The following is a 15,651-nucleotide window of genomic DNA, read 5'->3' on the forward strand; positions in this document are numbered from 1 at the left end:
GACTTGTGGAGGTCTACAATTTTTTTTCTGAGGTCTTGGCTGATTTCTTTTGATTTTCCCATGATGTCAAGCAAAGAGGCATGAGTTTGAAGGTTGGCCTTGAAATACATCCACAGGTACACCTCCAATTGACTCAAATAATGTAAATTAGCCTATCAGAAGCTTCTAAAGCCAAGACATCATTTTCTGGCATTTTCCAAGCTGTTTAAAGGCACAGTCAACTTAGTGTATCTAAACTTCTGACCCACTGGAATTGTGATACAGTGAATGAAATAATCTGTCTATAAAGAATTATTTGGAAAATTAGATGACCTAGCCGACTTGCCAAAACTATAGTTTGTTAACAAGAAATTTGTGGAGTGGTTGAAAAATGAGTTTTAATGACTTCAACCTAAGTGTAGACATTTTCCAACCTAAGTGTAGACCAAATCTGAACCAATCATAGACATCTATGTTTCACAAGTTTAGACAGCAGAGCACAATACAGTACAGTAGAGCACATCACAGTACAATACACAGTACAGTAAAGAAAAGTAGTGTATAGTACAGCATAATACAGTAGAGCACAGTAAACTGTACTGTACTCTACTGAATTAAACTATACTGTACTGTACTCTAATGAATTAACTTGTAGTATATTGTATTGCACCGTACTGTATTGCACCGTACTCTACTGTACTATACTGTAGTGTACTGAATAAAACTCTGATGTCCTGAACCGTACCATATGTACCCAACTGTGCTGTACTCTACTGTGTTTTACTGTACTAATCTTTGCAGTACTATATTGTGATGTTCAAGCCTAGACGTTTATGATTCATTCAGATATGGATCTGGTCTGCACCGGGTAAATGTGTACTGTTTGAGAGCGGAGTGGATTCCTCAAAGTAGCAACCTTGATTACAGCTTTGCACACTCTTGGCATTCTCTCAACCAGCTTCACCTGGAATCTTTTTCCAACAGTCAGAAATGTCCTTGTTTTTGAAAGAAAATCGATTTTTTTGTCCATTAAAATAACATCAAATTGATCAGAAATACAGTGTAGACATTGTTAATGTTGTAAATGACTATTGTAGCTGGAAACGGCAGATTTTTTATGGAATGTCTACATAGGTGTACAGAGGCCCTTTATCAGCAACCATCACTCCTGTGTTCCGATGGCACGTTGTGTTAGCTAATCCAAGTTTATAATTTTAAAAGGCTAATTTATCATTAGAAAACCCTTTTGCAATTATGTTAGCACAGCTGAAAACTGTTGACCTGATTAAAGAAGCAATAAAACTGGCCTTCTTTAGAGTAGTTGAGTATCTGGAGCATTATCATTTGTGGGTTCGATTACAGGCTCAAAATGGCCAGAAACAAAGAACTTTCTTCTGAAACTTATCAGTCTATTCTTGTTCTGAGAAATGAAGGTTATTGCATGCGAGAAATTGCCAAGAAACTGAAGATCTTGTACAATGCTGTGTACTACTCCCTTCACAGAACAGCGCAAACTGTCTCTAACCAGAATAGAAAGAGGAGTGGGGGCCCCGGTGCACAACTGAGCAAGAGGACAATTACATTAGTGCCTAGTTTGAGAAGACACCTCACAAGTCCTCAACTGGCAGCTTCATTAAATAGTACCCGCAAAACACCAGTCTCAACGTCAACAGTGAAGAGGCGACTCCAGGACGCTGGCCTTCTAGGCAGAGTTGCAAAGAAAAAGCCATATCTCAGACTGGCCAATAAAAAGAAAAGATGGGCAAAAGAACACAGACACTAGACAGAGGAAGATTGGGAAAAAAAGTTTTATGGACAGACAAATCTAAGTTTCAAGTGTTCGGATCACAAAGAAGAACATTTGTGATACAGAAAAAAATGAAAAGATGCTGGAGGAGTACTTGACGCCATCTGTCAAGCATGGTGGAGGCAATGTGATGGTTTGGGGGTGCTTTGGTGGTGGTAAAGTGGGAGATTTGTACAGGGTAAAAGGGATCTTGAAGAAGGAAGGCTATCACTCAGTTTGCAACACCATGCCGTACCCTGTGGACGGCGCTTAATTGGAGCCAATTTCCTCCTACAACAGGACAATGACCCAAATCACAGCTCTAAACCATGAACTATTTAGGGAAGAACCAGACAGCTGGTATCCTGTCTATAATGGAGTGGCCAGCACAGTCACCGGATCTCAACCCTATTGAACTGTTGTGGGAGCAGCTTGACTGTATGGTAAGAAGTGCCCATCAAGCCAATCCAACTTTTGGGTGGTGCTTCAGGAAGCATGGGGTGAAATCTCTTCAGATTACCTCAACAAATTGACAACTAGAATGCCAAAAGTCTGCAAGGCTGTTATTGCTGCAAATGGAGGATTATTTGACGAAAGCAAAGTTTGAAGGACATAATTATTATTTCAATTACAAATCATTATTTATAACCTTGTCCATGTCTTGACTATATTTCCTATTCATGGAAAACAAGGAAATTTCTAAGTGACCCCAAACTTTTGAACGGTAGTGTATGTTGAGCACTTGGTGGCTGCTTTTCCTTCACTCCGCGGTCCAACTCATCCCAAACCATCTCAATTGGTTTGAGGTCGGGTGATTGTGGAGGCCAGGTCATCTGATGCAGCACTCCATCACTCTCCTTCTTGGTCAAATAGCCCTTACACAGCATGGAGGTGTGTTGGGTCATTGTCCTGTTGAAAAACAAATGATAGTCCCACTAAGCGCAAACCAGATGGGATTGTGTATCGCTGCAGAATGATGTGGTCGGTGGGAACCACACATGCGGAGATCATCCACTCACCCACTCTGCATCTCACAAAGACATGGCGGTTGGAACCAAAAATCTCAGATTTGGACTCATCAGACCAAAGGACAGATTGCCACTGGTGTAATGTCCATTGCTGATGTTTCTTGGCCAAAGCAAGCCTCTTCTTCTTGTTGGTGTTCTTTAGTAGTGGTTTCTTTGCACCAATTCGACCATGAAGGCCTGATTCACGCAGCCTCCTCTGAACAGTTGATGTTGAGATGTGTCTGTTACTTGAACTACGTGAAGCATTTATTTGTGCTGCAATTTCTGAGGCTGATAACTCTAATGAATTTATCCTTTGCAGCAGAGGTAACTCTGGGTTTTCCTTTCCTGTGGCGGTCCTCATGAGAGCCAGTTTCATCCTAGCGCTTGATGGTTTTTGCAAGTGCACTTGAAGTAAGTTCTTGAAATCTTCCGGATTGACTGATCTTCATGTCTTAAAGTAATGATGGACTGTCGTTTCTCTTTGCTCATTTGAGCTGTTCTTGCCATAATAGGGACTTGGTCTTTTACCAAATAGGGCTATCTTCTGTATACCACCCCTACCATGTCACAACACAACCGATTGGCTCAAATGCATTAAGAAGGAAAGAAACTCCTCAAATTAACTGTTAACAAGGCACATCTGTTAATTAAAATGCATTCCAGGTGACTATCTCATGAAGCTGGTTGAGAGAATGCCAAGAGTGTGCAAAGCTGTCATCAAGGCAAAGGGTGGCTGCTTCGAAGAATCTCAAATATATATATATTTTGGATTTGTTTAACAGTTTTATGGTTAGTACATGATTCCATGTGTTATTTCATAGTGTTGATGACTTCACTAGTATTCTACAATGTAGAAAATAGGAAAAATAAAGAAAAACCCTTGAATGAGTAGGTGTGTCCAAACTTTGACTGGTACTGTATGTGCAGTTGAAATTTGGCCACAGAATCAATATCTATTTTCACCGTTCATTCAGCACGTAAAATGCACCTGATTACAACATCCGTAAAATATGTATCTGTAAAATACGTATTTTCTATGTCCGTAAAATATGTATTTTCACATCCAGAATATAAGTATTTTTAACGTCCACAAAATACGTATTAGCGATGTTTAGAAAACGCGTATTTTCGATATCGGGAAAATAGGTATTTCCGAAGTCTGTTAAATATGTATTTTCAACATCTGGACAATACGTATTTGTTACATCCGGAAAATACATCTTTCACTTTTCATTCTGCACCTAAAACGCACCTGACGTCGACATCTGGAAAATACATCTAGGGGGTATGTTGCTTTTTGACATTGACTCTCTTCCTTCATGGGTTGATCTGAAACTGAACAGGACAGGTAAAACAACTTCCTTTAAGAATACCTCATATTTATTTCACTTATCAAATGTTTTTTGATCAGAGCAGATGAAGGAGAGGACATAAAAGGAGGAATCAACGAGGCTATTGAGATGTATCCCAAATATGAACGGTTCTCTTCCTCTGATTGGATTCCAGTCATCTTTAGGCTGCCCGAGCTCGCTTTCGATTTGACGAGAGGGGGTTCAAGTAAACGGAAGGGAGGGGCCTGAGGGTGGAGTAAAGAAAAAAACAAAGACAATCCTCACCAAACGCCATCTTGAAACACTGGTCACAGAAGAGGAAAACGTTGAGGATACTGCACGCTTGGGAAAATGCTGTACTGCCGTTCTTGTCTTGGATACCCTCATGACTTGACAGCAGCGTGTTGACAAAACGAATTAACTGTTGATCTCATGTGTGTTTCCCAACGACGCTTCTGATTAAATCTTGGTTGCTCCAAAGCTGCAACGATTTTTACAGACACTGGTTGCCAGCTTTTACCGTATGCATAACTAGCTCGCAAAAGTCAACGGACAGAACACGTTACAATCCATTGGGAAGGGAAAATACAATGTTTCTGTTTGGAATCGGATTATGCGCTAGCATAACGTTAACGTTACATTTTGGAAGGTGAAGACAGCGTTGTGAGGACCAAGAAATTAGATGTATCAAATATAACGTTAGTCCACGACATGTGGTGTATTGAACGTCTTATTTAGCTAGCGAACGTTAGATAATTTACGATAACTAGCAAACTAAGTAATTTAAACTACCTGATGCTAGCTAACGTACACATTTTAAGATTGAGGGTTGATTAGCTATGTTCCATGGTATTGTTGCTGAATTTACCTGGTTTAGTCTAATTAGGTAAAATAACAATGATAAACAATTGGAAATCGTTTGTAATATTGCTAGCTACTAGTAGTACTGTAACATGCTAACTAACGTTAGATGGATCGTTAGACCAACATGCAACAAGTCAGTCAATAGCTATGGTTTTAACCATTTGGTAGTCTCTAGCTAGCTACACAAGTATCACCTCTTCCATATTTGTGGACATAATTCGTCAGGACCTTCAACTGTGTAACGTAGTAGCAAGCCTCTTGGCTGGCCAGTGGATATTTTGGAGTGGGTCTACTCAACAAACACCTGTCAGCTGGAAAGTCCGTGTCAATACCACACTATGTTGTTGACAATACTAGCTTGCAAACTAGCTGGCTAGTTACGTTAGTCTTTTTTTGTTTTGTTGCACAGACCTTCATAACACACAGTGGAGGAGCAAACCTTTGCAGTTGTGTTTATTTCCCGGAAATAAAAGGATTTCAATTGGATTGAAAATGGGAGCCGCTAGCGAGCTGGCGTTTGCTGTTTTTCTCATCTCGTTTTCCTCAGGTGGGTGGATATCTGTTGGTACAATAACTGGCTTTGTATGTATGGTTGTGTTAGGAATACTGTACTACTATACACAGTCAATGATAAAATGCGCCTTGGCCTTTGACAGTGACAGTTGCCTCGTTTTAAAGTTTATTACACTTTGCTTGAACAGAGATCCGATTTGTTTGTCATTCTCACTAACAAGTATGCTAACACCTGTAATGTAAAAAGGCAATTTGTTGAATGGCAAACAGGCTGTGCAACAGCGGTAGTAGTGATTGAATACTTTAATGGCTTGGGTGTCTTCTCAGTCAGGGCCTTGTATAAGTGGGAAGGTATCTCTTGATTCATAATGTAAGAGGAGTGTGTGGATATACCTGGAATATGCCTTTTCCTCAGTGTGTGCAGCATTACATTTCCAGTGCAGCATTACATTTCCAGTGCACCAAGACCACTAACAAAAAACATGAAGAAGCATCCATGGTGCTGTCATCTGAGGGGAACTAGCCGTAAATCACACACGCGGCAATCTACCAATTTGTGGAGTGTTAGGGGTCAAATTGAAACTGTGGTTATTGTGTTATACTTTGTATTCTATGTCATCTAGAAGCTTCTCGGGAAAACGCAACACTTTATTTCATGAGGATAGGACTTTTAGGATTTTTAGAATCTTATTTTCAAGTGATTGGAAAAGGTCGAAAGGTTGTGGACTGGTCAATGTTAATCCCTAGTCAATAATGTCACTAAATCGCCTGTCTGTATCCTTACATTCAACATGTTGTTTTTTTCCCAATGAGATAGGGTGGTCATATTGTTATGACATTTTAAGGGCTGGTGTAGAACAGAGATGATTCAAGTAAATTGTATTAAATTAAAATGCAATATTATGCAAATGTTGCACTTAATATGCAAATGGTAAAGTACGACGTACATAATACAGTAACATAAGACCAATATTTTAAGGTAGGTTGGTCATAGTGTAACGACCCTGGGTTTATAAGCGCGGAAATCGACTCTGCCGCTCGAGCATGCTTTTGCGGCACAGTCGATAGCGCGCCGGACCTCGGGCTAGGAGGTCGAGGGTTCGAGACCTGCTCCCTGCCTGTTTCATTACAATATTAACAAATGATCCTGCTTTATGTAAAACTGAGATTGTGTAACAATATGAACCAATTTATGACATTAGAATGTAACTTTTTTTTTACTACTTTATGCAAGGTATATACGTAATATGCTAATTAGTATGTACATAATGTGAGAGATACATGTTAAGCTCATTCATTTAAAGTAAAATGTTCATATTGTTAACATATATTGATGTTTTATGCAGAACTGGGAGGTTGTAACAATTTAATAAAGCAATACCAAATATATATTTTTTAAATTGGGAATTGTAAAGTTCCATTCACTTAAATGTTTTAAAAACAATTACGCTTCTGCTCTTACACCTTTTTAAGCTATCAAACTAACTTTAAAAATGAGTATGTGGGTGCATGTGTGTGCATATTTATGGTACCAGTCAAACGTTTGGACACGCCTACTCATTCAAGGGTTTTCTTTATTTTAACTATTTACTAAGAAATCAAGCTATGAAATAACACATGGAATCATGTAGTAACCAAAAAAGTGTTAAACAAATCAAAATATATTTTATATTTGTGATTCATCAAAGCAGCCACCCTTTGCCTTGACAGCTTTGCACACTCTTGGCATTCTCACAACCAGCTTCATGAGGTAGTCACCTGGAATGCATTTCAATTAACAGGTGTGCCTTGTTAAATTGTGGAATTTCTTTCCTTCTTAATGAGCCAATCAGTTTTGTTGTGACAAGGTAGGGCTGGTATAGAGAAGATAGCCCTATTTTTGGTAGAAGACCAAGTCCATATTATGTTAAGAACAGCTCAAATAAGCAAAGAGAAACGGCAGTCCATCATTACTTAAAACATGGTCAGTCAATCCGGAAAATTTCAAAACGTTTAGAGTTTCTTCAATTGCAGTCGGAAAAACCATCAAGTCCTATGATGAAACTGGCTCTCATGAGGACCGCCACAGGAAAGGAAGACCCAGAGTTACCTCTGCTGCAAGGGATAAGTTCATTAGAGTTACCAGCCTCAGAAATTGCAGCCCAATTAAGTGCTTCACAGAGTTCAAGTAACAGACACATCTCAACATCAACTGTTCAGAGGAGACTGCGTGAATCAGGCCTTCATGGTCGAATTGCTGCAAAGAAAACGTTACCTCCTGTATATAGCCTCGCTGCTGTTATTTTACTGCTGCTCTTTAATTGTTTATTAATTTGATTTCGTATCTATTTTTTACCTAAAACTTATTTTTCTTAACTGTGTTGTTGGTTAAGGGCTTATAAGTAAGCATTTCACTGTAAGGTCTACACCTGTTGTATTCGGCGCATGTGACAAATAACATTTGATTTGGACAAAATTTTGTTTAACACTTTTTTTAGTTAATGTCTTCACTGTTATTCTACAATGTAGAAAATATTTTTTAAAAAATAAAGAAAAACCCTTGAATGAGTGTTCAATCTTTTGACTGGTACTCTATGCATGTATTTATAAAACCTGAATGTTTTATTTCATATTATGAGGCATGTCTTACTTTGCTTCAAAGCTGCCTATAGGCAAAATCTGACCATGTAAACTGGGAGGCAATTATTTTATAAAGACTTCATAGGCGGCACATGAGTTTCAAGTTTGAGGAATCTTACAATTTATCCAACCATGTCCACTGTTCTGCGTGCCAGCAATGATTTTCATATGCACATTTTTGTGGAACAAATCATCGCCTATATCTTCGCCACGCACCCCTCTTCTTGTTGCAACATTTCAAAGCTGCAATATGTAACTGTTTGGGCTACCTGACCAAATTCACATTGACATATCTATATACTTACATTTCTTTCTCATTGAAAGCAAGTCAAAGAAGCGATAGATCTGTTCTATGTGCACTATTTCTATGCTTCCTGTTTTTTCTTCTTTTTACTTTTTGTACACCAGCTGCAAATAACCAATATTTTTGGTTATTGAAAAGACATTTCACAGCTTAGTGCACCTTTTTAAAATTATACTCAAGTCACATTTTCACACACACATTTTAGATGCTTGTCACTGACAGCCGCAACCCAATAATCAGCTAGGCCTATTGCCACGCACTCCGCCCTAATTGCGGACTTCCCAAATAGGCATTGGCCTACGAGCTTGTGATTTGAGACTACACAGTTTTTTTAAGAAGCTAATGATTCTCGATTCCTCTGCAGCTAAGTCATGCTTTCTGGCGAAGTATTTTTAATAATATTATGTATTTTAGCATATTTATTTCATATAAACTTTTACATTTTATTTTGTTGTCCAGAAGCCAAAGGCACAATCCTAGTCATATTAGCAACCCATCCTAGTTATTGCATCTTTAGATTCACTGTTTTGTAAGTTTCTAACAGATATTTTAATCTCTGTCACATATGGAAGCGCCATCAGGTGCGCTGTTTAGAATGGTGGTTTCCCGCAAATTGCATTTTGGCAAATGTTTCAAAATAATGTTTTATTGGCTGTTTATTACATGAGTTGCATGTTCTGTTAAGATTCGTTACCAGAATTTAAATGCGATTTCTGTCTTGCCTAGTTAAATACACTGCTCAAAAAAATAAAGGGAACACTTAAACAACACAATGTAACTCCAAGTCAATCACACTTCTGTGAAATCAAACTGTCCACTTAGGAAGCAACACTGATTGACAATAAATTTCACATGCTGTTGTGCAAATGGAATAGACAAAAGGTGGAAATTATAGGCAATTAGCAAGACACCCCCAATAAAGGAGTGATTCTGCAGGTGGTGACCACAGACCACTTCTCAGTTCCTATGCTGATGTTTTGGTCACTTTTGAATGCTGGCGGTGCTTTCACTCTAGTGGAGCATGAGACGGAGTCTACAACCCACACAATTGGCTCAGGTAGTGCAGCTCATCCAGGATGGCACATCAATGCGAGCTGTGGCAAGAAGGTTTGCTGTGTCTGTCAGCGTAGTGTCCAGAGCATGGAGGCGCTACCAGGAGACAGGCCAGTACGTCAGGAGACGTGGAGGAGGCCGTAGGAGGGCAACAACCCAGCAGCAGGACCGCTACCTCCGCCTTTGTGCAAGGAGGAGCACTGCCAGAGCCCTGCAAAATGACCTCCAGCAGGCCACAAATGTGCATGTGTCAGCATATGGTCTCACAAGGGCTCTGAGGATCTCATCTCCGTACCTGATGTCAGTCAGGCTACCTCTGGCGAGCACATGGAGGGCTGTGCGGCCCCACAAAGAAATGCCACCCCACACCATGACTGACCCACCGCCAAACCGGTCATGCTGGAGGATGTTGCAGGCAGCAGAACGTCCTCCATGGCGTCTCCAGACTCTGTCACGTTTGTCACATGTGCTCATGTGCTCAGTGTGAACCTGCTTTCATCTGTGAAGAGCACAGGGCGCCAGTGGCGAATTTGCCAATCTTGGTGTTCTCTGGCAATGCCAAACGTCCTGCACGGTGTTGGGCTGTAAGCACAACCCCCACCTGTGGACGTCGGGCCCTCATACCACCCTCATGGAGTCTGTTTCTGATCGTTTGAGCAGACACATGCACATTTGTGGCCTGCTGGAGGTCATTTTGCAGGGCTCTGGCAGTGCTCCTCCTTGCACAAAGGCGGAGGTAGCGGTCCTGCTGCTGGGTTGTTGCCCTCCTACAGCCTCCTCCACGTCTCCTGATGTACTGGCCTGTCTCCTGGTAGCGCCTCCATGCTCTGGACACTACGCTGACAGACACAGCAAACCTTTTTGCCACAGCTCGCATTGATGTGCCATCCTGGATGAGCTGCAATACCTGAGCCACTTGTGTGCGTTGTAGACTCCGTCTCATGCTACCACTAGAGTGAGAGCACCGCCAGCATTCAAAAGTGACCAAAACATCAGCCAGGAAGCATAGGAACTGAGAAGTGGTCTGTGGTCACCACCTGCAGAATCACTCCTTTATTGGGGGTGTCTTGCTAATTGCCTATAATTTCCACCTTTTGTCTATTCCATTTGCACAACAGCATGTGAAATTTATTGTCAATCAGTGTTGCTTCCTAAGTGGACAGTTTGATTTCACAGAAGTGTGATTGACTTGAGGTTACATTGTGTTGTTTAAGTGTTCCCTTTATTTTTTTGAGCAGTGTACTTTAAAAATGGGTTATGCACCCAATGGCCGGTTAATTTAAATCTCCCCGGGTCACGTTGTTCGGCGCCACATTTTCCTAACCGAAACCCTGATACAGCCACTGCAGAGCAGCGCTGCCTCTTGCACAGAGCGTTACCTCAGCGAACGGCGTCAAGCCAACACTCCCTCATACAGCTAGCTAGCATCTTGTCATGAGAACAGGTAGAAACATGTGAATTTTGACATATCTCTGACACCCCATACACCAAAATGTAGATACAAAGCTCTACTTTGTAACCTGTTGTGTTTTCTAGTGTCTCTGAAAACAGCTGAATGACCGAAGCGAAGAAAAAACATTTAACCTTATATTTCAGTCCAAGGACGTCTGTTGACCGTAAAACACCCTCAGAACGTTCCCGTACTTGTTGGCAATACAATGTCACATTAATCTTACTCTGGAAGAGTGAGTAATACCTATGGCAAAGAACAAATATGAGCACAGGGGTTTCATGAAGGCTGTCCCACAGATTTGACCGTTTTCAGCACGGCACTTTACATTTGGGCTCATCACGTAAATAAAACGTACATAATTGGGATTTTTAGACATGGTTAACTTCCACGTTCATGTTTTCAAATTATTTAATGTATTTTAACGACCACATTTAGTGAAAGTGCATTTGATTACGCATAGGGTCCGCTGTTTGTCCTGTCACCTAAACACCCTCCATTTTGCCAGCTGAGTACCCACTGTCAATATATGGTATCTTAGATGGAAAATACCATCCTGACCTGTACTGTTTTGTCATACTGTGGCATCACATAACCTCTAGGCATATACTGGACATGCAAAATAAAACCATGAATGAGAAAATGTGCCATACCAATCTTAATGTAAAGTTATTTTAAGTTGGTCCTCATTCCATCGGGGTCTATATGTTTTTGTCTGGTGGCGGTGGGCCACGTGCATCTTTGTCTCATTTAATATACACAACATCTTGCTGACTTGAGACTATATGGAATTAAATGCAGAATCCTCACTGGGGAGCAAGCTGCCTAGATAATCCTGTATCCTTTTGAAAGCTGCTGCTGCCCTTACAGATTTGTCGGTCAAGCAGTGTTTCCCCGATATTCATTTAGCAGCTGAGACGCGCTTTTAAAGGGATAGTCATTGGCTCAATGACTGGAAGTCTATGCAAACAGCTACCCCTGCTACCTTTGCCGCCACTGCTGAAAAAAAACCTAGGGGAAACACTGTCAAGGTTATATTTTCAAGGTATGATGACATGTAAAAGTATTAACTATTCTGGCCAACTTACACATTTACATTGTTTTGTCTACATTTTTCGTTCTGTGTTAAACCTGAATGAATATCTGTCACTAAACGTGGGTGTTTGTATGCTGATGTGAGTAGGAATTATCAGGACAGTAAATATACTACCCTAGACCCTGAAGAAAGTACTGCAGTGTGACGCTCAATAAAGAATTCAAATGGTGTCGCCTCAAACAGTCCTTTTGATTCTGATTTGGGACAAAGGCCCATGTAGAGTTTGATCCTCTTTAAAACAAGGCTAAAGAGTTTAGGCTACACAGCCATATGCTGAGGGTAAAGTAGCTCTAGCCGCTTAAACCCTCAGCTCAAAAATGTGTAATGACTTATGTTGGCTTCACCAAAGCCAAGCAACAGCAGTATAATTGAATCCCACTCATCTTGACATGGCATGTACAGTAATACAGACATGCTCTGCTGGACTGTAGATTTGTTACTAAAACTGAAACCAAACTCCTCTCTGACTGACTGAAGTGGTTGAGGTTTGGTGTCCTCGGTGTGGGATAATAAACCGCTCAAATGCTGTCGCTCGCCTGCCCATGGCCCATTCCTTTCCAGGCTTTGGATCCGGTTCAGGTTACCTGCTGCCTCGCTCTCTAGAGTATGGACTTGGGTTCAAATAGTATTTGAAATCATGCAAGCTTAATCTGTGTTTGATTAAGCTTGCCTGGTGCATCGGGGCCAATGGAATAGTCCCCTAAGTGCAAACTCCACTCCATTTCATATACTCCAGGCAGGCTCAAGTAAACACTCAAATACTATTTGAACCCAGGTCTGCTAGCATCCCTCAGAGTCTCCAGGGAACCCTGGAGGCCCCAGAGCGGAGCCCAGGCATTCCTCACCGTGTCGGTTAGTGAAAAAGAGCATGCTCCCACCCCCACCAGGGCTCATGTTGACACTGTCAACCACCAGCAACCCAAACCAGACTAGAGAAATGATGAAGCCAGACAGATGTAGCAGGCCTAGGTCTCCCCCTTCCCCTCCCAGGCTCCATAAGGTCCAGGCTTCAGGATGGATGGCACAGCTGGAGAACATCTCCTTAGTTTTGGCTAGCACAGTTTTTGAGAAGCAAGGGGAGTTGCACTAAAGGTCTTCACATGTCCAAAAATGTTGAACTCGTTACAAACTTTTACAGTTTGTTATTTGGGTTAAACTCTTTCTCTCATCTGCAATATTTTGGTCGCTCACAGTTTGACATGCTGGAGTTGACTGGCACTGTGTCCCAGTTTCCTTCTTGTGTCCTTCCTGAATAATTAGGGCCCTTTAAAAATCTGTGATGTGGACAGAATCACGGAATCCAGACATTAAAACTGAATTCAACAATATTCAAAAATGTATTGAACTAAGTAGGAAAACCACTAAATGCAAGCCGAGATCTACCGCTTAGATTTTCTTTTAACATGACTTAAGAAACGTAAGCCTATGCAATATTAACCAATTAAAAACAGTAATGTAGCAATGAGGTTTGTGCAGTAAACTGTAGACTATAAACTATACATTATCACCGCATATTGGCTTTCCTTGAACTGCCCTGCCAATGCATTGTTGTTCGGGCAATTTTTTAAAATTATATTTGAGGTAGGCTATATTATCACACTGGTAATAAATCGGTTGTTGTATTACTTTTGAAACACAGCTGACTGAGCATACATTTAAATAATTAGCTTTTTTATTTTACTGGGCTGATGGTGCCTGCATCTGATGGTCATTCATTCTCAGCAGAGGTAGAGAGCCGCAGACTGAGTGTCCGCCTCTCAACATCCCTCCGCTCTCCCTTTCCTTCACTGACACTGACCAAAAAGGGACACCGTCTTCCAGCTGACGGCAACTCGAGTCGCACCGCATTACTTCTGCCTCATGCACAAATTAATGTTCCTATGAACAGAGAAATTGAAATATTCCTTGATATTAACAAAGACCCAAGCCGCTAATAATAACAACAACGCAAGCCGAAGGGAACTCGCTGGTCACTCTAACAGAGTTCCTCTGTGGGGATGGGAGAACCTTCCGGAAGGACAACCATCTGTGGCCAGACGGAAGCCACTCCTCATTAAAGGGTATTTGGAGTTTGCCAAAAGGCACCTGAAGGACTCTCAGACCATGAGAAACAAGATTCTCTTGTCTGATGAAACCAAGATTGAACTCTTTGGCCTGAATGTCAAGCGTCACTTTTGGAGGAAACCTGGCAACATCCATACGGTGAAGAATGGTGGTGGCAGCATCATGCTGTGGGGATGTTTTTCAGCGGCAGGGAATGGGAGACTAGTCAGGATCGAGGGAAAGATGAACAGATCAAAGTACAGAGAGATCCTTGATGAAAACCTGCTCCAGAGCTATCAGGACCTCAGTCTGGGGCGAAGGTTTACCTTCCAACAGGACAACGACCCTAAGAACACAGCCAAGACAGCGCAGCGACGCTCCCCATCCAACCTGACAGAGCTTGAGAGGATGTGCAGAGAAGAATGGGAGAAACTCCCCAAAGACAGGTGTGCCAGGCTTGTAGCGTTATACCCAAGAAGACTCGAGGCTGTAATCGCTGCCAAAGGTGGTTCAACAAAGTACTGAGTAAAGGGTCTCAGTACTTATGTAAATGTTATATTTCAGTAGGATTTTTTAAAAATAAATTTGCAAACATTTCTAAAAATCTACACACAATTAGGGGGTATTGTGTGTAGATTGATGAAAGATATATATATACACTGCTCAAAAAAATAAAGGGAACGCTTAAACAACACAATGTAACTCCAAGTCAATCACACTTCTATGAAATCAAACTGTCCACTTAGGAAGCAACACTGATTGACAATAAATTTCACATGCTGTTGTGCAAATGGAATAGACAAAAGGTGGAAATTATAGGCAATTAGCAAGACACCCCCAAAAAGGAGTGATTCTGCAGGTGGTGACCACAGATCACTTCTCAGTTCCTATGCTTCCTGGCTGATGTTTTGGTCACTTTTGAATGCTGGCAGTGCTCTCACTCTAGTGGTAGCATGAGACGGAGTCTGCAACCCACACAAGTGGCTCAGGTAGTGCAGTTCATCCAGGATGGCACATCAATGCGAGCTGTGGCAAAAAGGTTTGCTGTGTCTGTCAGCGTAGTGTCCAGAGCATGGAGGTGCTACCAGGAGACAGGCCAGTACATCAGGAGACGTGGAGGAGGCCGTAGGAGGGCAACAACCCAGCAGCAGAACCGCTACCTCCGCCTTTGTGCAAGGATGTGCACTGCCAGAGCCCTGCAAAATTATTTTATTAAATTAAAATTAAATTATTTTTTCCCCACAAAACAGCTTTATTACAAACAGAAATACTCCTCAGTTTCATCAGCTGTCCGGGTGGCTGGTCTCAGACGATCCTGCAGGTGAAGAAGCCGGACGTGGACGTCCTGGGGTGGCGTGGTTACACGTGGTCTGCGGTTGTGAGGTCGGTTGGACGTACTGCCAAATTCTCTAAAGCGACTTTGGAGGCGGCTTATGGTAGAGAAATTAACATTCGATTCCCTATCAACAGCTCTGGTGGACATTTCTGTAGTCAGCATGCCAATTACACGCTCCCTCAACTTGACATCTGTGGCATTGTGTTGTGTAACAAAACTGCACATTTTAGAGTGGCCTTTAATTGTCCCCAGCACAAGGTGAACCTG

At 41.5% G+C, this 15,651-nt stretch overlaps 1 protein-coding gene across 4 annotated transcripts in view; it reads left to right on the forward strand.

Annotated features, from left to right (window-relative positions):
* The first annotated feature begins 4,361 nt into the window (after window positions 1-4,361).
* The window catches only part of LOC129840676 (activin receptor type-2A-like), a 53,141-nt gene continuing 41,851 nt past the window's right edge, over window positions 4,362-15,651 (forward strand). For 2 of the 4 annotated variants that reach the window (XM_055908718.1, XM_055908720.1), the window contains exon 1: window positions 4,362-5,517. In XM_055908718.1, coding sequence (XP_055764693.1) covers window positions 5,463-5,517 — 55 coding nt within the window. In that variant the 5' untranslated portion in view covers window positions 4,362-5,462. The remainder of the gene's footprint in view (window positions 5,518-15,651) is intronic. The other 2 variants (XM_055908719.1, XM_055908721.1) reach the window with 1 other exon arrangement.

This window comes from Salvelinus fontinalis, chromosome 41, assembly GCF_029448725.1.
Source record: "Salvelinus fontinalis isolate EN_2023a chromosome 41, ASM2944872v1, whole genome shotgun sequence".
Classification (NCBI taxonomy): Eukaryota; Metazoa; Chordata; class Actinopteri; order Salmoniformes; family Salmonidae; genus Salvelinus; species Salvelinus fontinalis.